The following is a 22,898-nucleotide window of genomic DNA, read 5'->3' on the forward strand; positions in this document are numbered from 1 at the left end:
AATTGCAGCTGTTTAGAAGTCTTTTGCTCCAAGTTGAGAGGACTTGGCGTCTCTTCTTTACCAACATAAGAGGCGAGCATACTCTCCTTAGTCTCAAGGTCCAGCTGTTAGATGAATGTGAGGGCATCACGTGCGTGCCATTGAGAGTAATCTCTGCTCACTGAAGTCTGCAGTAATTGAGGCTAGGTCTCGTATTAAATATATTTATATATTTCGGTGCTCTGGCTCATGCTAGTGCTGGTCACGGGAGGGCTTCTGTCATGATTGGTAACAAACACAGATAAAGTTTTAGTCATGGCAGGGTATCCCATGTGACTGGTACGGGTGTGTGTGCTAGTGTGCTGATTACCTATAGACATGCTAGGGCGGTCTATTCTCATCCACCGTGCCTACGTGGCGATGAGGAGGGGGCCAATCACACAGACACTAGGGTTTGCTATACCTCGGTTTTGTCGGCCGAATGCTTACAGCTTAGACTTAGGGATACACTTGTGTATGTTCCAAATCACTAGATCAATGGTAAGTACGATCTGTGTTCTGGACATACTAGATTAGGGTCCAAGGGTAGGAATAGGGTAGAGTCACACACACTGTTATAGGGTCTTTCTTAGGTTTGATCTAGAAATTCGATTGGTTGGTGTATATATATATCTTTCAAAAGGTTCTAATAACGTGAAGCTATGGTTTTATAATGTGTACTAATGATAATATTAGTGGAATACTGGTAATGGATTTTAATTACCTAAATCTTCCAGACTGTTACTCTGAGTGGAAAGTTGAGGGTTATCTGTAACATCTTATATCTATTTATTTTCATTTCTGGGTTTTTGGTGTAGAGACGAAGTACTGAGTATTACGATCAGGTCCTAAGGTATTTATATATTCAATCCTTAAATATCAAGTTGGGTTTAGGAACTCAGACTATTCTGGGATTAAAGAATGGTTTGTTTTAGAGACCCTTTGGCAGGCGAGCGCAGTCCATTGGAATCTTTGAGTGGAATAATACTCACCTTGATAGTTCGATCTCATAAAGTACAGTAATGAGTTAAACTTGTACTTCGTTTATACATTTAAAAGGCCTAGGAATTCAGCCTACTTTTAGCTATGGGGACTGGGATAATGGCTTAGTAGCCTTAGCTTTTGGATATAAAAAGATAAGTAAATGGTGTCTGACGAATACTTATCGCTTCTCTTCGTCAGCCCAGTTTGCATAGGGTTGCGAAGCGTTGGTCATAGCCCGTCTGGCTAATAAGATAGGAGTAGGTGGCCCGATTGATATTGCTAATCGGAGTAAGAGTCTTCAGACCTGCATCTAGCATTAGAGGCAGCACGTGTGATCCATTCACACTTCGTTTAGAAGATTATAGGATTGATAGGTAAAAATATTTAATCTTAATATAAGTGTGTAAATGGGCTTAACCCAGGAGTGCTGCTTCAATGTTACCCCGAAGACTTAATAGGAGTAGCAGGATTTTACCAAATATATTTTTATATTTATATAATCATATATGCTGCAATACCTAAATATCTTTCTAATAAATTAATAAAAATATATTTTACATTACATCAAAAATCATTGATGGTTTCTGTAACTTAGGGCTGCTCCCGTCGTCTGCGACCTTGCGCGTGTGGGCGGAGCCTATATCCTTTGCCACGACACTGCTCATACCTTGTCAATTGTTATATATTTTCATTCTACTTATAAGGTGTCATATTTAATATAGAAAGGGTTTGTAATAACTTAGTCTTACGGTATTTTGCTGAAGGTTGAATCTTAACATAATATCCTATCGATTATTTCCTATCATCATAATAAATTATTTAGTATAGTAAATTCCCGAGTCTTAACATCTAGGTAAAACTTAATCAGGTAGAATCAGAGTCCAAGATTTAGTTGTTACTCATTAAAGAATCTAGGGTACCGCGGTTCGCTTCGAGGGGTCCTAACCTGTAACTAGACGATCACTTGGCCAAATTATTGTTAAGGTAAAATTATTGTTGGGGTAAATTTTAGGGGTAATTTTAAAGGTGGGATTGTTAACGATTAGGTTCAGTATTTTATTAGGTCCGGGGTTGAATAGATGGGGTAGATTTGGGGTGTAGGTAGGGGAGGTTACAAAGATGAGTGTAAAATATTGATTTGTTATTATCAATGTGTATTTATTTATTTTATCTTCCATTTAGTCTTGAATGTAAATGAAGATGTGACTGGATAATTAAAGGTAAACATACATACTTCATATTTACATTCTGTATAAAAAAACAGTCCCAGGAGCATCTTTATACTCTCTTATAAAGAACACGCAGGTTGCCAAGCTTAGTTTGAGTTTACGTTTATAGATAATACGTATATTATGATGAAGGATTTCATGAGAAAAATGATAACAGCAATTTATAAAGAAATAGCCGGTCGAATAGAGACCCCACGCCCCCTCTGAGCTTTTGGGCTTCAGACGGAAGAAAATATTGAGAACGAAACCTCGATTGCTGAGATTTTTATTAAACTGCAGTTCGCACTAATTTTAGGAGCCAGCGTGACGGAGGTATTTACCTAAAATTCTCAAATCTGAAGAGGCGCTCAGCTGGTATTTCCTCTTAAGTTTGCCTTCACATTGTCTGAAGCCTGAAAAATCTATTGTATCAATGAAAATAGACTTATTGCAGCAGTACCTTTAGTATTTTTTTTCTAATTACCCCGGTAATTTACATTGATTGGCAGGAATACGTGAACCCACACATGTGTAGAAGAAACGCGTAAATAGTTATACAACAGCACTAGTCGTTTTTCCAGCTGTACCAGGTTTATGATGCACATAAAATAACACGGAAGTTAAATCTACATTGCGAATTAAATTCTAGCACTTTCCATACCTCAGACGCTTAACAATGAGTACAAAGTTTATATATAAGTTTGTAGGTACTACAAACATACACTGTTCAAATGTTTTCCTCCCATATTTGTGTTAATTAGTGAGTAAAGGGGCCGACTGATTAACAGTCCACCGGACGGTATCGTATCGGCCTGTAAGTTAGAACAAAAGTTCCAAACAACTGACAGGCCGATACCGTCCGGCGGACTGTTAATCGTTGGGCCCCTTAAGAGTTTGATAACTATGAGATGATGATATGGAAGGCAACTGTCATTTTGATTGTCTAATCCCGTACAATTAAAAAACCATCAACGAAAACACTACCACCCACAGTTGTAGGAGTTTTTATGCGTGGTGGCGTAGAAAATTCAATGTACATATGTAGTACGAATTGTGAGTAGGTAATTGATGATAAATGTCCCTTCCCTTCCACGTAACGTCGAATGTTTTGTCAATAAATTAGGTTAAAGGCTTTCTTCGCATTCAATTCGTACTAGAAATGTAATTGTGAGAAATTGCCTTTATTTTCAGAATTACCGAAACTGTCGTGTGTAATATTTAGTTACAATGTCGATCTATTTACTTGGAGGGAAATAATGTAGAGTAGGTTTTACCTACAATCCAAATACCTAATTAAGTAGGTACCTAGGTATTGTTATTTCTTCTTCTACTTCCTCGTTTCCCCAGGACTGAAGGTCGCGATCACAAAAGGTCTTTGCTTTGTTGCGATTCTCCAATCCGCACGATATTATACGTCTTTGTATTATTACATATTTTGACGAACTTGGGTCTTTATTTAAGAGTTTGTTATACTTATTTATAAGTAACGATGAAATAAATAAATATTCGGGGACAATATTAGACAGATCGATCTAGCCCCAAACTAAGCAAAGCTTGTAATACGGATTCTAACCAACGATATAAATTTATACTTATACACACTATGTTTTTTTAAAGTCCGTTAATTTCAAAGGTGCATTCCTGAGCTTAAATTAAGTATCTTTCTCAAAGAAACCGGTATTCTTACTAACTCCATTTTGGAGATAATAATCAATGATTTATTTTTATCTGATAAGGCCCCTACCAGCATGTACATACACTGACTTAGGACCAGTTTACATATTGATTAGTGTTTAGTATGAGTTTATACATTTGATACTAAACGCAAGTACTATCTTGGACGATCGATCATCGAAATGTCATTGATACGAGTATGCCATAGATTTCAATTGTTTGGTGAATTTAAATATAATGTCCGTGTTACAACAACGCCATTAATCATAATGACTTTTGACGACAAAAAAACTATGCCATTCAGTTTCCTTAAATGTACCTACTCAGCCATGCCCCGAAGTTAACGGAGTTTAAAAAACACTGTGTAGATAAATAAATACTTAGATACATAGATAACATAAGTCAGGAACACTCTCGTCTCGTGGGTTCGATTACGAGTGGTTTTCAAGTCGGTTTCACTGGTAGAAGTATCAGATCTACGACCCACTCCACTTACTTGCTGACGTAAATATATTAAGTGGTACAGTTACCAAGATGTTGGTAGAAGCGCTGGTGGCCTAGAGGTAGGGTTGCCATCTCTAAAATTTGGAAACCAGGACAAGACGCGTGAAAACCCCGGATTTTAGAGTCCAGAACCCGGACATGTTAACAGGTTTTTTTAAACAGGTTGTGCGTGTGTCGCGGGTGGCCTAAGACTTTAAATTTTTAAACCCGGACTACAAATGAAGCCCCCCCGGACGCTCCCCGGATGCCCTCTAAACTAGGACAAATCCGGGGAAGCCCGGACGGATGGCAACCCTACCTAGAGGTAAAAGCGTGCGACTTGCAATCCGGAAGTCGCGGGTTCAAGCCCTGGCCCGTACCAATAAGTTTTTCGGAACTTATGTACGAAATATCATTTGATATTTACCAGTCGCTTTTTGGTGAAGGAAAACATCGTGAGGAGACCGGGTGAATCCTAACAAGGCCTAGTTTACCCTCTGGGTTGGAAGGTCAGATGGCAGTCGCAAAAACTAGTGCCTACGCCAAATCTTGGGATTAGTTGTCAAGCGGACCCCAGGCTCCCATGAGCCGTGGCAAAATGCCGGGACAACGCGAGGAAGAAGAAGATTGTTACCAAGATGTTGATAGACAATACCATGACAATACACACCATAAACCGTCGATGATAGGATTTTTAAACATGTATGCTTCAAATGTACGGCTTTTCTAAAAAAGGTATTTCTGAATTTTTCCCATAAAGGAAAGGAAATATAGTTGAAAACATTTAACGACTTTTATTTTATATCCTGTAAAAGTACTTATATACATTTTTACTTACTTTAAATTTTTATAGTATTTTTTCCTGTATTAGATAATATCTACATACTTACTCGTAGTTGTATTTAGAATACCAATTATACATAATTGATCATTACAGAGTTAAATTCTAAATATAATATTATGACTAAAAGTAAAATTAAAAAAAAAACTAATTTGATTAAAACTAGGTTAAACCTAAACGTAATTTATTAAGAAAATAATATTTTTTAATTTTTGACGTTTCCTTTAAGTTAGTTATAATTTTAGTAATACATTAATTTTAACTTTGTATTTTTTTTAATGTTCCAAACTTGACCCATGAGACATGTTGCTTATACAATATAATATCCCAAACAAATTTAAAACATTTATTTCATACAACGTGTGGTTCCATTCAATCTAGGTCCCACAAGTTTTGTCCTGACAGTTTTATAATTGAATAGCACCTACTACGGGCCTTCGATATTCGAATTCATTCAAGGCAAAGCCGTGGTACGCCATTGAAAGCAGCAGAATTTTCCCGTTAGGTTACGAAAAAAAAACGTAAACGTATACAGGTCGATTGACAAGAGCTGGCACGAATGGAATGAATGAGTGAATGAAAGTCACGGACTTAGAAAATAATCCGGATAGGGTACATTGGCCAAAAAGTGTGTCCACATGAGAAGTTAAGGTGGGCTTTTGCATCTCTTTCTAATAAGGCTGACCATGAGCTATATGTATCTGGGATACTAGTATAACGTGGAGTATATAGTTTGCCAGGATCTTTTCTCATTCGTACATAGTCAGAAAAAAAGTATTTTTCTCATCTGTAAAACGCTTCACAAAACCGTACTTAATTTAGTCGTCCTAAAAGCTGTTATTGATAGGCGTACCGGACCGCCACCATGATCGATCGTGAGGAAGCTGGTCCGCCGTAACTTCTGTCAAGAACACAGATATGATGGTGAGAGGGAGAGAGAGTCAGATATGCTGACAGGTCGATATTCGTTCTCGCTTACACATACTACTAACTGGACTCCATGTGGATGAGATTTATATTTTCTAATTAAACTACTTAAGGTGTTACGATGCCAGACATGTGTTTGAAAATTAATAAATGGCGGCCGTTAGCCGCCACTGTCGAACTCAAAAATGGTCACGTTTTTTCATTTGTAGTATGCCTCTTTCACACCCATGGTATGTTCATATGCGTGATGGCTTACGTATTGCACACTTTAACTATATTTTATTCTTTAAGCGTAAGCGCCATCGACTCATCGTAGATCTGTGATTGCAACTAGTTTCCAAATTTGCCGCCTTTTTCCTACTGACGGAAATGTGTGTCCGATCGTGTCTATATCGAATCGATTACGTATATATAAATAGTTAGAAAAACCGTTTCAGTATTAAAATATAATTTACAGTACATATGGTGCTACTTTACCCCACTAGTGCGAAAATTAGCATATTACGTTACTGTGTCGAACATTTAAAGGGCCATATGTACTGCGAATAGGTAATTTGCAACTCATGCCGATTTAAAACACTCCCTTCGGTCGTGTTTTAATTTATCGCCACTCGTTTCGAATTTCCTCTTTTTCGCACTTGTATCGTAATGTACTATTACAGTACATATGGGGTTACTTTATAGCACTAGTGCGAGAAGTAGCATATTATGTTACTGTGTCGAACATTTAAAGGGCCATATGTACTGTAAAACGTTGTACGATACATGTGCGAATAGGTAATTCGCAACTCGTGTCGATTTAAAACACTCCCTTCGGTCGTGTATTAATTTATCGCCACTCGTTTCGAATTTCCTATTTTTCGCACTTGTATCGTAATGTACTAGTATAAACGTAAGTCTGGAATGTTTAAACTTTGGATTTCAATTTTGGCAATTAGCTATATATCATTCCACCACTTTAATCATGCCGAAATAAAGACATACCTAATTAGATAAAATTACTTAAGTACGTAATAAGAATTGTGTAAAACTGATTCACATCGTGCCGACATCATGGTCACCCTGATGAGTTTGACAATTATCGTCTTGTATTTTTATTGTAATCACGGCTCTGTCTGTATACCGATACACGTGTCACTCATAAATTAAAGTTTCGTTCATTCCATTCGTGCCAGCTTTCGTGAATCAAGCTGTACCCATATAGAAAATATAGAAATGACCCGGTCGCACATAGAAGGCGCATTCAGATTTTAATAATATAATATTGATTTGATTTTAATCTCAGTGTGCCTCGTACTCACTGATACGTTTGCACCGCAATGATATGAGCCTGATTAAAACTTGTTGTTCCAGGAGGTAGTGATACCGCAAAAGCGAGCGGCACTAGTGTTGGACCGAATTCTGATCGCGCTGCAGAAGGCCCTGCACGAATCTCCGGCAGAATCCCACGACGGCCCGCACGCTGCGCCACTGCGCGTTTATTCCTATCTCGACTCTAACGACATGGTAAGCGGCAAAATTAATCGTGTCTTGATTAGACTCCAGTAGACGTAGAGGCTCCAGGAGAATTCTACGACGGCCATCACAACGCGCCATAAGGTTAGAGCGTTTTCACATTGTCCGATCCGATATCGGAAAGAAAAAATATATATACAGGTAGGATTACATCGATGTGCTATACGCGTGCGCCCGTGAGGGACAGAACATACGCAATGCGCAAAATTAAAAACACATTTTAACATTCCTAACAACATACCAAAAACAACTTACGTAATTAGGTCAGGTTATTTGTTGCCAACCATAAACCATACTAAAATTAACGGCGGGGAATAAAAAAAATTATACTGTGGCAAGGACAAACAATCATAGCGCTTTCTCTGCTACTTCTACTGAAAGTTCCATAATAGCATCTAGCGTCAGAATATTTTTTAACAAACAGAAACTTCTGCGAACGATACTATTAAGGATACAAATACAAATCCTCTTTATTGCACAACCTCTGAAAAAAAAATGTACATGGAAACACATAAAAAACATAAAGATAGAGGTAAACAACAGGCGGCCTTATCGCTACAGAGCTACTAACAAGGAAACTAACAAGGGGAGGGAGAGGATACTAACAAGGGAATGATACCTAGAGACCGTGAGTTCAAGTCTCACCCAAGGCAGTCATTTTTCCACTTTTCAATTTATTATCTGCTTATCTAGTCAAGTAGCGGAGTAATCAGTACGGCTACTTGACAGTAAGGAAGTATCTACATACATCGCCACACTAATATTCTCTTGTACTGTAGCAAGAAGATTGAGAGAAGTAGCTAAGCGTCATTTCGAAATGTGTACATACTTATACTTAAGTAACATAACGTTTTTGTGTCGTAAGTATATTAGATATCTGTCTACCTTTCATCACCATTTTCGTTATATTGTTACCAGAGCGCCCTACAGCGGCGAGGGCAGGCGGGCGCCGCCGGCCGCGGCCGGGTCCTGCGATGTTACTTCAACGCAGTCACATGCTTCTAACACTATATAATATCATATCCAAATTCTATAACATCATTTACTCTAGCTAATTGCCTTTAATTCCCTAACTTACAACTATTTGATACGATTTTCACAATTCCTTAAGTAAAATTGAAACGTAAATAAATTATGTTTTCTTGTTAATCAATGATTATGTGGTTAACAATTATGTAATAAACGTTATTGCTTGTGTTGTATTCCTAATTAACCCTCTAGAGCGGAGCCATGTGTTAATATCCTGCTCTTTTGATGTAGAATGTGCTACATTGGTTAATTCGTTTATAAAACATTTCAGCCTTGTTTTCTATTTGCCAAGATCAAAGTTTTGTTATATTTTATTTTTAATATACATAAAAATAAGTTAAAAGGCAGTAAGTATTACATCCCTTAAATTTCAATCAATGTTAAATTGTAAAAATATTAGCTCTATACCCAAACAAAACCATAAAATAACTTGATTTTACATAGGTTCGTATACTATGATCTGTGACCTTTGACTTATTGCCAGCAAATAGACCAGGGTGCTTAGCCAACGTGCCGATCGTTAACGCTCCGTAGCGTAGCGTAGTCATCTCTCTCTATCACCCTTCCATATTAGTGCGACAGTGACAGTTGCGTTGCGTTCGCGGCGGAGCGTACACGATTAGCACGTTGGCTACGCACCCTGGTAAAATTAAGTTTAAATAAGATTGATTAATTATAAAAGTATTTATACTTTTGGGACTTCGTGAAAATTTCCCACTTTAGAATTTAATGTTAACATATGTACTAAATATATTTAAAAAAAAACCAAATGGGAATATAATTGTCATGACTCAATCCTAACATATTTGACCCATCCGGTACAGCATAGACTATCAGTCATACTGAACGCTGACGCTGAAGTGCTATACCAGCCAGTGAGAAATGGCAATATTTAAGTACATAAAATATCAGCATGTATTTCCGTAGTAACATAACATTCCGTTGCATATTGATGCGGCGAGTTTGCTAGAAATATGTATGGACTAAACATAGACGCCATGATATTATCGTCGACTTCGCATCGGTATCATTCACTTGTACATTGTTATTTTAGGAAGTCTCTCAGTCAAAATCATTCTGCGACTTGTTTGTCAATCAATCAGTGTTCAAGTTTTGTACATACATACATAAATGAATAAGAAAAGTTTTCCTCCCAACATATGCCGTACTATTTAATAACTCTTGGAGAACTTGAGGTTATAATGTTTGTTTTGATTATTTTATTTTTATTTAATGATAGCATTACATTACAAATTGCTAAGCTATGTTAATTTACATGAATAAATATTATGATCGTCAAAAATAAATACTTAATCAATAAAACATCAAAATAAAAAAAGATGAAAGAATATTAGGTTATGACAAAAATGATACTTATACAAGTATATAAAAAAGTCCATACAGTAGAGTAACGAGAAAGATAAGAATATAAAAAAAAAAATTATATCGATAATAATGTTACGTTACCAATAATGTTTTTCTTCAACTTTCAATAATAAAACTGTTATACAATAATAACAATTGTTTGTTCCTACACTACTGATATTATCTTAGGTCCGCTTTGCAGTTGTGAGGTTGTAAACTGGCTGTAAATTAACATATTGTTCATGAACCCGGATAACTTCACAAAATCAATGTTAACTGTAGCGAACACAATCTGGCCAAAATTTATTTAAGCGTATGGCGTAACATTGTAGGCAATATTAATATACAATCTATTTATTATAAGTCGACATCCAGGCCACGCAGCCAACTGATCGCGTCCGGTGTCAAATTGGTATAGAGGTCCTCCGGGCTGCCTTGGAAACGTCTCTTTGGGCATCGTTCAACAATGTGCTGGGTAGTTTGTTCTTCAAGGCCACAGTCACACAACGGACTCTCGTTCCATCCCCATTTGTGACGCATATAATTGCACCTGCCATGACCTGTGCGGATTCTGTTGAGGCGGCACCAGTATTTCCTCTGCAGCGAGAAGCCCTTCGGCTTTCGAGTAGGGTTTTGGGTACTTTTGTGGTGACCAGTCGCAGCCTTCGCCCATTCTTCCTTCCACGCCTGCTCCACCTGAAAACCGCCACTCCTCAGTTTTCTCCCTGCCTCGCTCGTAGGTCGGCGCGATTTGAGTCGCTGCGGTGGTGGGTTAGTGAACTCTTTGTGGACAGGTAGATCGGCTCGGATATATATTTTCTCGACTTCTCTCAAGAGCGCGTGTTTCCTGCGTAACTGAGGCGGAGCTATGTGGCTAAGCACTGGTAACCAGTGAGTCGGCGTAGATTTTATTGTACCGGAAACACACCTCATTGCGTCGTTCAGTCTCGTGTCCACTTTTTCTACGTGCGCGCTTTCACACCATACAGGCGCGCAGTATTCTGCTGCAGAGTACACGAGGCTGAGCGCGGTAGTTCGGAGCACATCGGCAGATGCACCCCATGAAGTGCCACTGAGTTTGTGCAAGATGTTGTTACGTGTGGCTAGCTTGAGGGACGTTTTTGTAATGTGCTCCTTGTAAGTCAGAGATCTGTCCAAAGTGACCCCGAGGTATTTTGGGTGAGGGTTGTATTTGAGGTTTGAGCCTTCAAGTTTAACAGTGGGTTGGTAGTAGGCATGTTTGTTATGAAGATGGAAGCACGCAACCTCTGTTTTACTGGAACTTGGTATGAGCCTCCAAGATGTGAAGAAACTCGACATGATTTTAAGGTCCGACGTCAGGACTTCCTCCGCTTCCTCAAATCTCCGACTTCGAGCAACCAGCGCGATATCATCAGCGTATATAAACTTTCTAGCCGTAGTGTCGGGTAGGTCGTAAATATATAGGTTGAAAAGAAGAGGTGCGAGTATTGATCCCTGTGGCAGGCCGTTGTTGAGTTTCCTTCGCTTGCTTTTTGCATCTCCCAAATAAACCTCAAATTGTCGCTCACTCAACATGTTCGCTACAAGGGCTGCTATCTCTTTGCTTGGCACGACTGATAGGAGTTTGAAGATGAGTCCATGCCTCCACACTGTGTCGTAGGCGGCTGTTAAATCAATGAAAACCGCAGTGGATTTGAGTTGTTTCTGGAACCCATCTTCTATGTGCGTAGTAAGAGCCAGCACCTGATCGGCGCAGCTACGTCCTTGTCGAAAACCCGCCTGCTCTTGAGGAGTCGCAGCTTCTATGAATGGGGTAACTCGTGTAAGCAGTAGCCGTTCCAGCAGCTTATATGCGCAGCTCAGAAGAGCAATCGGGCGATAGTTTTCTGGAAGTTCATCGCTTTTCCCAGGTTTCAACAATGCTATAACTTTGGATATCTTGAATTCAGTAGATAGTTGGTTTTTCAGCAAGATGTTGGAGAAAAAGGCCGCGAGCCAACTCACAGCCAGGGGACCCAAATTCCTGAGAAATTCGTTATAAATTCCATCGGGGCCTGCCGCTTTACCAGGTTTTAACTGTTTAATAGCATTGACAGTATCAGGTATGGAAAAGGGTCTGATGAGGTAGTCGTTATCCGGCATGCTGCGCTTGAGGTGGGTTAGCTGCTTGCGGATGCGTTTCGTAGTGCATGTATCTCTTTTAGCCCTAGTGAGGTCCACCATTCTGTTCGCTATGGCATTAGGGTGTAGCTTCGTAAACGTCTTTTGGCAGCTCTTTTTGCCCAAACTTAGGATATATTATAAACAACAAACAACTGAGGACTTATTCGTTAACAATGTTATGCAAAACACATCACATTCACAATAGGTAACTAGATTAACTATGTAAGAGTAAGTAAGTATTGATTGCTTCGATAACAATACATTTTACATGTTCATACCACAATTTGTATAGTATCGTTATACGAATAATACTGCCCATAAAAAAATATCTACACACATATCATAAACCCTCTATGATGCCTTCAAAATCCGTAAATAATGGCCAACATTACGATAAACTGTTTTGTTACAACAAACTTCTTATCTGTGATGATGTTGTAATGGGGAAGGCAGCTGCCAAACTTTGCTACTAGGTGGCGCCACTAGAGTTTGTGACATGACATTAGTTTGGCCCCGCCTTTTTTCTTTAAATAAATAAATTATCATAATAGTTAATGGAAATGTGAGTTACCACAATCAAATAAGTTTTCTATTAATTTAATGAGATATTTATGTACCGGTCTAAATAGTTTTTAATATTAGACATGACCAGAGGTGGGAGCTTTGAATCTGCATTGATATCTCTGTAAGAATTTACATCACAGGCGAATTCAATTGAAAATAATTATTTTGGTCGTAAAATATTAACTTGTTGATATTGTACATTTTCCTTGATATTTTAAGCATAATATTTTCGAGTGAACAGTACATATGTCTTTTTTTAGGGTTTCGTAGTCACCTAGAACCCTTTCCGTAGAACCAGTGGCGTAGCGAGGGGGGGGCTAGGGGGGCCATGGCCCCGGGCGGCACATGAGAGGGGGCGGCAAACACGGCATTAAAAAAAATTAAGAATTCAACATTTTCAAATCGCGCCACGAAAACGAACGGCGCTAGGCGAGGGGGCCTACCGCAAAAAACGAAATTCGCAAATTGCGGGGTTCTTTCTCTTTTACTCTCACTAACAAAGACGTAATTAGAGTGACAGAGAAAAATGTCCGCAATTGACGAACTTCGATTTTCGCCATTGTAGCCCAGGGGCAGTCCAACGCTGTCGGAGTCCGGCGTTCGGAGCCACCGCCGAGCTTACACGATTGTCCGCTAACTATATGTTATATGACGTCACATCAAATTGAACACAGCGCCCTCTGCGCGCCATTTAATTCCGGGTGCCGTCGGCGCCTTCATTCGAAAAAAGTCGGACATAGCCCGACGTACTTACGTACGTACTTACTTACGTGGCGCGCCGCGCGCGTTCGGGTACCGGGCGCTCTCAGCGCCCTCATGCCAATGAACTTAATAGTATTTGTCACGATCATGGTAAAAGCATCGGGCGTAGCCTGACGTAGGTACTGGGTGCTTTGCGTGCGCTGCTGCTTAAGGCGACCTCGCACAAAAATAATGTAAATAATTAATCACAAAATGATAACCCCAAAATGAATTAAATAAAAAATAAGTTCAAAAACTAAAACCAGTTACTGAAAATCGCGCTCTAAAACATATGAAACAAGAAAAAAATCTTATCTGAACTAATCATTTACTTTTACCTTAAAGCTTATGACCGTAGCATACCACGGCTGCCCTTTAAATATGTTTGTGAATATTGAATATACACCGTGGGAATGAGTAACCTGACAGATTTTAAAGGTGTATTCTTGACCGTATTTAGGGACCAAGTTTTCTAAATTCAGTCTTGTTATACAGATAATGGCAATTGTGGGGATGAATCATGGAAGATTGTCATAAGTAACTTACATAAAGTTCGGGCTTGTAGAGTTAGAAGCTTGGCTCTACAAGAGATCTGATAACTTTTTGACAGTGCGAGGCTTATGGTTTCGTCTTGGCAACATTTTATATGAAAATGTTTTTGATGGGATATGTTTTTGTATTAGGTACTTAATAAAATAACTCAGTAAAAAACGCCTTTATGGCTGCGACGCTGGTACTATGTGACTTGGTTTAGACATAGATACTTACTGACAGACATTAAAGTTTTAAAGGAAACTCGCAAATAAAAATAAATGACATGTCGTATGCACAACACATATACCCACCCTTTTTTTTTGCCAAATTTAACCAAAAGTCATCCAACATTTTTTGCTCCTTATGACCTCAGGAATGCGAGGTTAAATCTGTCTAGTTACTTGTTCCCACATTGTATACAGAATTTAGTAGGTAAAATATGTTTTCTTGTATTTCTTTATCAAAAACAGTGGTGGGCCAAGTACGGCCCGCGGGCCAGCTCCGGCCTGCGAAAGGATTTTATCCCGCCCGCCGACAGTCCATGATATTTAGTACTTATATGGCATTGGCCCATGATAATCGCAGATCAAAATTCAGTTTTACTGCAATTCTGGACCTCCTCTTAAATTTCGTAAAAAAATCCCCCTATGAAGAAAGATTGCCCACCACTGATCTAAAAGATGATAAATATAAAGCATTTTCTGTGTGATTATTTCAGATGAGATATTTTTTCATAATTTTTTGCGCTGATTTTTAGAGTCGTTTATTTTAAAATCGTTTTAGTAGTCGAGTTTTAGTTTTTGAACTTATTTTTTGTATTTTACAATTTTTACGGAACTTTTTCTTATCTATTAACTAATGTTGATTATAAACGGGGCGGCAAATTTCTGATGGGCCCCGGGCGGCAAGAGCACACGCTACGCCGCTGCGTAGAACCCTTGTAGTTTCGCCATGTCCCGTCTGTCTGTCTGTCCGAGGCTTTGCTCCGTGGTCGTTAGTGCTAGAAAGCTGAAATTTGGCATGGATAAATCAATAAAGCCGACAAAGTCTTAGAATAAAATCTAAAAAAATTTTTTCATTTAGGGTACCTCCCCTACACGTAAAGTGGGGGTGAAATTTTTTCTTTTGCTTCAATCCTACAGTGTGGGATATCGTTTGAAAGGTCTTTCAAAACTAATAGAGGTCTTCAACAAACATTTTTTGATAAAGTGAATATTTTCGGAGATAATCGCTCCGAAAGAAAAAAAATGTGTCACCCCCCTCTAACTTTTGAACCATACGTCAAAAAAATATGAAAAAAAAATAGTGGAAGTAGAGCTTAAGAAAGACATTAAATTAAAACTAAAGCGGACATGATCAGTTTAGCTGTTTTTGAGTTATCGCAAAAAGTTTCCCCTTCATAGTAAAAAGACGTACAGTTCATCAACAGTTCATCCCTTGGTTAATAATCTACTTACTTTAAGCTCCAGTTTAGCTTATTGTGACGGAAGAGTAACTTCGGAACCCTACTCTGAGCATGGCCCGATATGCTCTTGTTTCCCTTTTATTACGGATGCCTTGCGTTCCCGTAAAAGTGCTTTTAACTGTGTTACAGTCAGACGTCCATATTGTTCATGAGCAGTGGCGTAGCGTGCCTTGGCGGGGCCCCGTATAAAAATTTGTTTGGGGGCCCTTAGGAAGGGTAAAGATTTCTCACAAAAACGCACGTTGGGGGCCCCCGTGGCCCAGGGGCCCCGTATAAAGCTACGCCCCTGTTCATGAGGATCCATTTTATTGCATTGCTCATAAACAGACGATTATTACGTACATGAAAATATCCTACATGCTCCTGTCAAAACAAAACTTTTTATTTGAATGGCTTTGAAATTTTATCCGACAGTTTCTCGGCCTCAGATACAAAGTTTAATACTTATACAGAGAGTTTAATTATGAAGTTTTATTAAACATTGGTTTATTATTATTAAATACAAATATTATTTAAGTTATAAATTTCATACAACGAGTTGGTCTAGTTGTCTCAAACTCTAGTGGCGCCATCTACGATTAGCTTTCAGCCGCCTTCCCCATTGCTTCATAACTACTTACATCAAAATCGATTTGGTTATGATTTCAAATTTGGAACATCTCTGAAAAAAAAGCAATTCCATTTGACCTCTATTCTAATATCAGTCGAGATGGCTTATTGTTCGAAATGAAATGTCAATTGCATACAATTTTGACATATCTCGCATGTTAATTTGTATCAAATGATACTGAAATAGGTCCCCGACTCTAGTTTGTCTCGGAATTTAAAAAAAAACTACAAATGCGTGACATGCGTGAAAAAAGTTTCCATTTGCCGCCATGTGACGTACAGTTTATCTATTAATTAGTTTTAAGTATAAAATGGATATGTTTTGTTGTTTTTAAAGCTTGGCTATAGTTAGCAAAAGTTTCGTGTAAAATGAGCGATTAAATAATTCGAGAGTTCCGCCAAGAGAGCAACGATGCCCTGTAATTTGGGCTAGTGAATATATCATAGAAAGTTTATAATATGTGTGTAGATAAACACTCCAAGAGTTATGCTAAATTCAATTTTTACACAGTTTTTTTCTTGATTTTGGCCAGCGTAGCCTATGAAAAACAAGCAACGCTAAGCAGTTTTCGTAGTCTATGGATGCTGCTATATTAAGGGTATTACATGTGCGTTTACTCAGATCATAGAAAGTACTAGATGGCTGACGGAGGCGTGGCGCGTGTCGCCGCGACATGGCCACATCGTGGTCATACCGGTCCGCCGTAAGACAGTAGCAAATTAGCTGTCATTGAACAATGTGCGCGTCAATTTTATTGAAATGCCGAATTATAGCGTTATTTTGTGTCGAAATAGGAGTGCATCCAAAAACTATAAGGATCATGGAGTTACATACCACATGTGAGTACATTTTATTTCACGTATTAGTCAATAAAAATAAACATTTTGACAAATAAATCCAGTGACATGATTTTTCTGAGTCAGACCATGTTGTCATACAAACGCGTGGCAATTTTTCTATGCATCCTACATTGACGCTTTGGCATGGAAAACTATTTGTAGTGTCCTTAGCAACGGCGCAATGCATTAAACCGCTAACGATATTCACAGGGGCATTATTGTTTCTTGGTACGACCGCCAACCGCTCCCTTCATTGACGCCGCGAAGTAGAGTGGTGCTCGTGCATATAATTGATCTTTGAGCGTTATCGATAAAAATGTTTGGATATAGTGTGTATGAAAGTAATTGTCGGCGCAACATAAGTACTCCTACGAAGACCGGTTGACGACACATGACGTCACACACATACGTCACGGCTCCCCGCTCCGTGTACCTACATTAGACTGCACCGTACAGCCGAAGCGGCTACACATATTATATATATTACCAAAAATACATCAACGATACTGTATATAGTTATTAAGTTAATAAAAAAATACGATAGTACTATCCTGGAGTTCTTCATTCTTCATCAGAAGAGCTTAATTGAGGAGTATATCGAACAGTAATTATTTTTTAAGTAAAATTTTACAATTATTTTATATGCACCTAATGTTTAATTTAATACTTATTAATTTGGATTAAAAATCGAATAGGTAAGCCAAAAAATAAACTGATTTAATTAAGTACAATTTATTTATAACATTATAGTTTATACCTATAAGTATATTTTATTCAGGTTCTTAGCAACGATTCGAATAACTGCACTAGGTATAATCAAATATGTTCATGATTGCAATTTTTTTCAGTTTCCCGAAAAATCCCATTATTAAAGAAAAATGGATAGATGCTACAGGTAGAGGGCCCTAACTGGTTTACGAGCGAGAAAAATGTTATTTGTTTGGATCATTTTCAAGAAAAATGTTTCCAGTTACACTTCGCCTCATTTATATAACGATAGAATATAAATATGTTTAAAATAATAGTATATTGTATACTTAGTCGATCCAAAAGTTCTATCAGAAAGATTTTTACTGATTATTATGATTACTCTTTCCTTATTATTCGTACATATGATTTAAAAGCTTATTTAATGGTCCATTATACTTACAATATAATTTACTATAACTTGCTTTCGCAGTTCTTCATAACTCTATGTAACATGCTGGAATTGCTTTCAATTGGTGACGAAATATGCTATAATAAACTGAAACTATTTTTTTAATGAAGCGCTCGCGTCTAACGACAATCCCAAAGTAAACAATTTAAACAAACATTACATCAAATAATGACTAAAATTTAAACCAATTTGATAAGTTAAGCATAAACAAGCTTTCGCATTATGGTACATGTTTTTTTTTAAATTAAAAGCTTTGTATTACATTTTATCAGTAAAAACCTTTGTGAGAGAACTTATGGATCAACTAATATACCTTACACGTACCTTAAAATTCTTAGCTCGTAAATAAGGTCAAAAATTTTAAGGAATATAAATTAAGTCTATGGCAATTATTACTTAAAACAAAAATGTCAAAACTCGTAAGGTCATGTTCAGAACATGTAAAATATCGATAGCTCTATCGAATTGTCCTCACTCTAGTGCCGCCGCTCTAGGCTCTTACACCGCGCGGTTTGGCCAATCACAGCGCGTGAGTTGGTTGTCTGGCCACGCCTTTAATGATGTGGTGGGGGACAGTTGGAGACAGCTAGACTCGTTGAAATTATGATTCGTTATAAATCTCCTTACTTCTTATATCTATGTGCGTTTATTACTTATGAAGCAATTGTTTCTACTATACAACCTAAAATAAATAAATAATTTGAGCTATCGTTTTGTTTCGTCCTCTTGACCGCGGCGAGCTGTGATTGGTCAATTTCATTATAGTTGACTAAACCGTTTCGATATGATAGTTTAGTTGAGAGCCCATACATGAAAAGTACCCAATAATAGGTTGGTATACGAAAACATAATAGTAGGAGACAATATTGAGTACCTTGATTTTTTATGTGAAAGTTAATAAGTAATCTATGTTTTTGAACAATTAGTCAATCACGGAAAAAAGGTTTTCATCACACTTGCTCGAAAAAGATCTTATTTCATGCAGGTGTACTGAAGGACAAAGGCCTCTATTGTTCCCGTGTGAGTTATGAATTGTGAAAAAAAAAATCTACAACTTCCTAGAGAATTCTAGCTTTTTTTTAATTGTGTCACTAATTCATACGAACCAAGTAGGTATAACTGTGTTTTACTTTTAAAATACTGACGTTTATAGTTTATATTTATAGCCGTCTAAAATATTGTAACAGAATTTTCAATCGTGGCAGGATAGTTCTGGGCCTTCAATGCATAATGTTTGAAATGTCAGCGTATTTAAGAATTATTTCGCTTAAAATTAAGTTTTTTCTTCGCAAGTGTGATGAAAAACATTTTGTGTAACTCAGGGGGTAAGAATATTGCACCTGAGTGTGCAGCCCGCGGCTGTCGGGAATTACCACCCTCGTCTCCAAAATTTCACTAACCCCCCTCGTTGCACAATGTACTATTAATGGATTTCCATCTATAATGGCACGCCCAATTCAGGTTATAAATTGTGTAGAAATGTGCCAAATTGGACACAGGATAGTTTTTATGCTAAATATCATCTCGGACTTTCAAGTGATCCACGGTACAGGCGCTTCGTGGTCTCGGCCGCCATTATGCTTTGTACTGCTGCTCCATCTGTCCTCCAGTGCATCGGGAAGGCCTCGACGGATGGCTGAATATCGAAGACTTACTGTTATATATATCTAATACACTTGATATTGGCAGTGCCCTGGTTGCAGAAAAGCCATTAATGCCATTATTACGAATAAAAAATATATCATATATAGAATGTATGGGTTGAAATAGGAGATTTGTGTGCATCGAGCTGCATCTATGTCGGCGGAGTGCTCAGCTGGGAAATTTAATAATAACTATAGTGATTTTGGTGGCTTTCTAAGTCCAACATGAGTATGCCATGTTGATGACTTCGCTAGTACTATGGATAAGACGTACGTCAGATTATAATAGGTCACGTCAATAAGAAGTGACAAACACATACAGTGTGTAAATTCAATACGGGCGAATATTTTGACGATGGTTAGTATAGGATCAAAGAAGTATATTAAGATAAATTTTGCTTAGCAATACAATGAGAATATTAACCATACAAAATATTTCGGCCCGCGATGTAAAGCAACACATAAGTTACGAGATACGGGTTTTTTAAAGTATTGTCTAGGGATGAAAATTCCAGAGATTCGGGAATATTACAAAATTTCAGTTTTTTCGATTTTTTTTCCGGTCATACACAGTGCCACTGATGAGTGATTACAGTGTCAAAGTTAATAAAATGCCAGAAACTAACACATAGACGTGCAACCTTAACCTTCCTGTTTAAATTCCTAATTAAGTACATATTGAAAAATACAGAAGTTTATAAAAAAACTTGTTTTTTTCGGCTTTATTCATTTTTTCGGAAGTATCGTAACTGAAATCGAAAGAAACATGAAAGAAAACGAGCCGTTTGGAAATATTCCCGTATTTTCCAGGTTTTTTCAACGCTAGTAACGTCAGACGCTTGTTGGCAGTAACTATAAAAAGCTCGTATCTAGTAATATCATGTTATGTTATGTCTCGTAATGTTGATAAATATTCAAAAATTAATTACGGGATCATAACCCTTGGAGTGGTAGGCCGTCAGCTCCTGACCGATTACGTCAATCAAATTTGAAATTTGATTATTGAAATAAAATCAAAATTCTAACAACTCAAAAACGACATAAGCCACTTGAAGAGATAATTAAGTGTAACTAAAAAAAACTTAATTAATGATTACACGGATAAATTTAATATTTGGTTGAATTTATCGCCCGTATTGGATTTAAATACCGTCTATAGAGCGAGCGGACGAATCGATGTGAAGTACATTCAAATTGGAACACACGGCTGGCTAGGAGCACGTTCCGGCGTTTCCAAGTTTTTTGATAGTTTGTTTCGCGATAACTTCAGTTTTATTCTAACTTAAATGAATTTAGGTTAGCTAGAAGATACTTCCATTCCAAACACCGGTCGCAAACTTGAGTTTCTTCATTTATAGACTTATTATTATGAAAAAAAAAGCATAATTTAATTTAACTAAAAAAAATTAATTTAACGAAACTCATAATAAACATTATGTATCCAAACAAAACACATAAAGTTGTTAGTCATACTAATTAAATGACAGAATGCTGCATAATCATGAAAACATTCTTCATAACAATCCTTAGGAATAATTTTACTTGTATATAATACATACATTTCGTATTATAATTACAATGTAGTACTAAATTTTAAAGAATGCTCAGGTGACATAATGTTCTATGATATACTTGGTGTCAATCAAACTATCAAAGTATACAAAAATCTACCTATTCAACTTTAAGGCTGGTCGCTGTTAAGTACGACGACAAGCGAAGCGAGGAGGAGTGTTAGGTAGAACTGCGACCATATGGGCAGAACCATATGTCTCGGAAATGGTATTTTTGCTTGTCCATCAACATTATAATGTTGGTTTTCATGAATAAAAAACGTTCTGAATATAATTACTATTTTATATTCAGAACGTTTTTTATATACAAAGTGAACATTATACTGGTTGCCTGTTATGAAAATACATTATTATGCTACTAAACTATTATTACTTTCGAAAGTATGCAATTCATTTCAATTTTATTTATTTTTATTTATTTCTGCATTTCAAAATTATGCAATTCAAATTATGCAAACTCAAATTTCGCAAAATGTTATTATTAAAAACATTACACACCCAAATAAACTAAATTGTAAAAACGACAGCCATATTTATTTAATTTATATATTTTAAATTCAATCTCGTCGAAAATTCAATAGATGTTTATGAATCCACTCTCTAATATAATCTTTGATGAATCGCGAGTTCTCACTTCTCAATTCGGGGCGGACTACTAGTTATAGGTAAGCACAGTGATAAAATACTTGAACGAAAGATTCAAAGTCATATAGTATTTAGTCATATAGAAAGTCAGCAACATCCACCTTTTTCCTGTGGATGTTGCTGATTTTGCTTATGATAGAATTGAAAGAAGCTAGTTTTAAAAGTGTACCTAAAGCAGAACTCCATGTAAAATTGTTGGATTTACCTTGGGGCGCCCCGTCCTAGGATTAGTTTGCACGGCGACTATACAACGACACCTGGCGGTTACGATCATTACGACGCAGCTTCGTCGCTGCCGAAGGACATGCCCGGACCAATGAAAACATTGCCCCGTTGGTGACTCCAGGTGAGATGAGAGCTACGTACGTCCTGCTTGTTTTAAGTGCTCAAAGGTGGCGCTAATTTACAGGCCAATTCGAACGTACACTGATATCAGAATGACATTTAACTGATGTCATTAAGTTATTTTTATCGTGCATTTGCTCGTACTTGTCCGTACATGTATTGGCGCTGGCGAGACACACGATAACTAAATAATACTATTTAAATATAATTCTGAGGTCATCAGGATGCAGGTGCAGGGTACGTTCGAATTGGCCTGTTAGTTTTTGGAAGTATTGTTTTCAGAGTTCCATTGTCAACAAAGGTATTCTTGATATCTCATTCTCTAAAATTGCACTATCTATGAAGTGGATTGACAGTGATACTTTTTGATCCTAGGGAATTTTATTTTCCAAGTATAAAATTATATTTTTATTCCGTTAGCGATGAGATTTCGGTTTAAAATAGATTTGTTGTAAAAAAACATTCTAATATTTAACTCGCAGTTCCTAAATAACGATCCTTCTGCCTCAATTGATCTGTAAAAGTTACCTCAGGAAATACTACAAACTACAAGTTTATATTAAATTTAGCAATGTTTCGTAAAATACACATGT

The 22,898-nt window shown here is 37.3% G+C and overlaps 1 protein-coding gene across 3 annotated transcripts in view; it reads left to right on the forward strand.

Annotated features, from left to right (window-relative positions):
- The window catches only part of LOC133524192 (uncharacterized), a 55,771-nt gene extending 46,972 nt beyond the window's left edge, over window positions 1-8,799 (forward strand). For all 3 annotated transcript variants that reach the window (XM_061860072.1, XM_061860070.1, XM_061860071.1), the window contains exons 3-4: window positions 7,489-7,641; window positions 8,569-8,799. In XM_061860072.1, coding sequence (XP_061716056.1) covers window positions 7,489-7,641; window positions 8,569-8,655 — 240 coding nt within the window. In that variant the 3' untranslated portion in view covers window positions 8,656-8,799. The remainder of the gene's footprint in view (window positions 1-7,488; window positions 7,642-8,568) is intronic.
- Window positions 8,800-22,898: the final 14,099 nt, after the last annotated feature.

This window comes from Cydia pomonella, chromosome 13 (assembly GCF_033807575.1).
Source record: "Cydia pomonella isolate Wapato2018A chromosome 13, ilCydPomo1, whole genome shotgun sequence".
Lineage (NCBI taxonomy): Eukaryota > Metazoa > Arthropoda > Insecta > Lepidoptera > Tortricidae > Cydia > Cydia pomonella.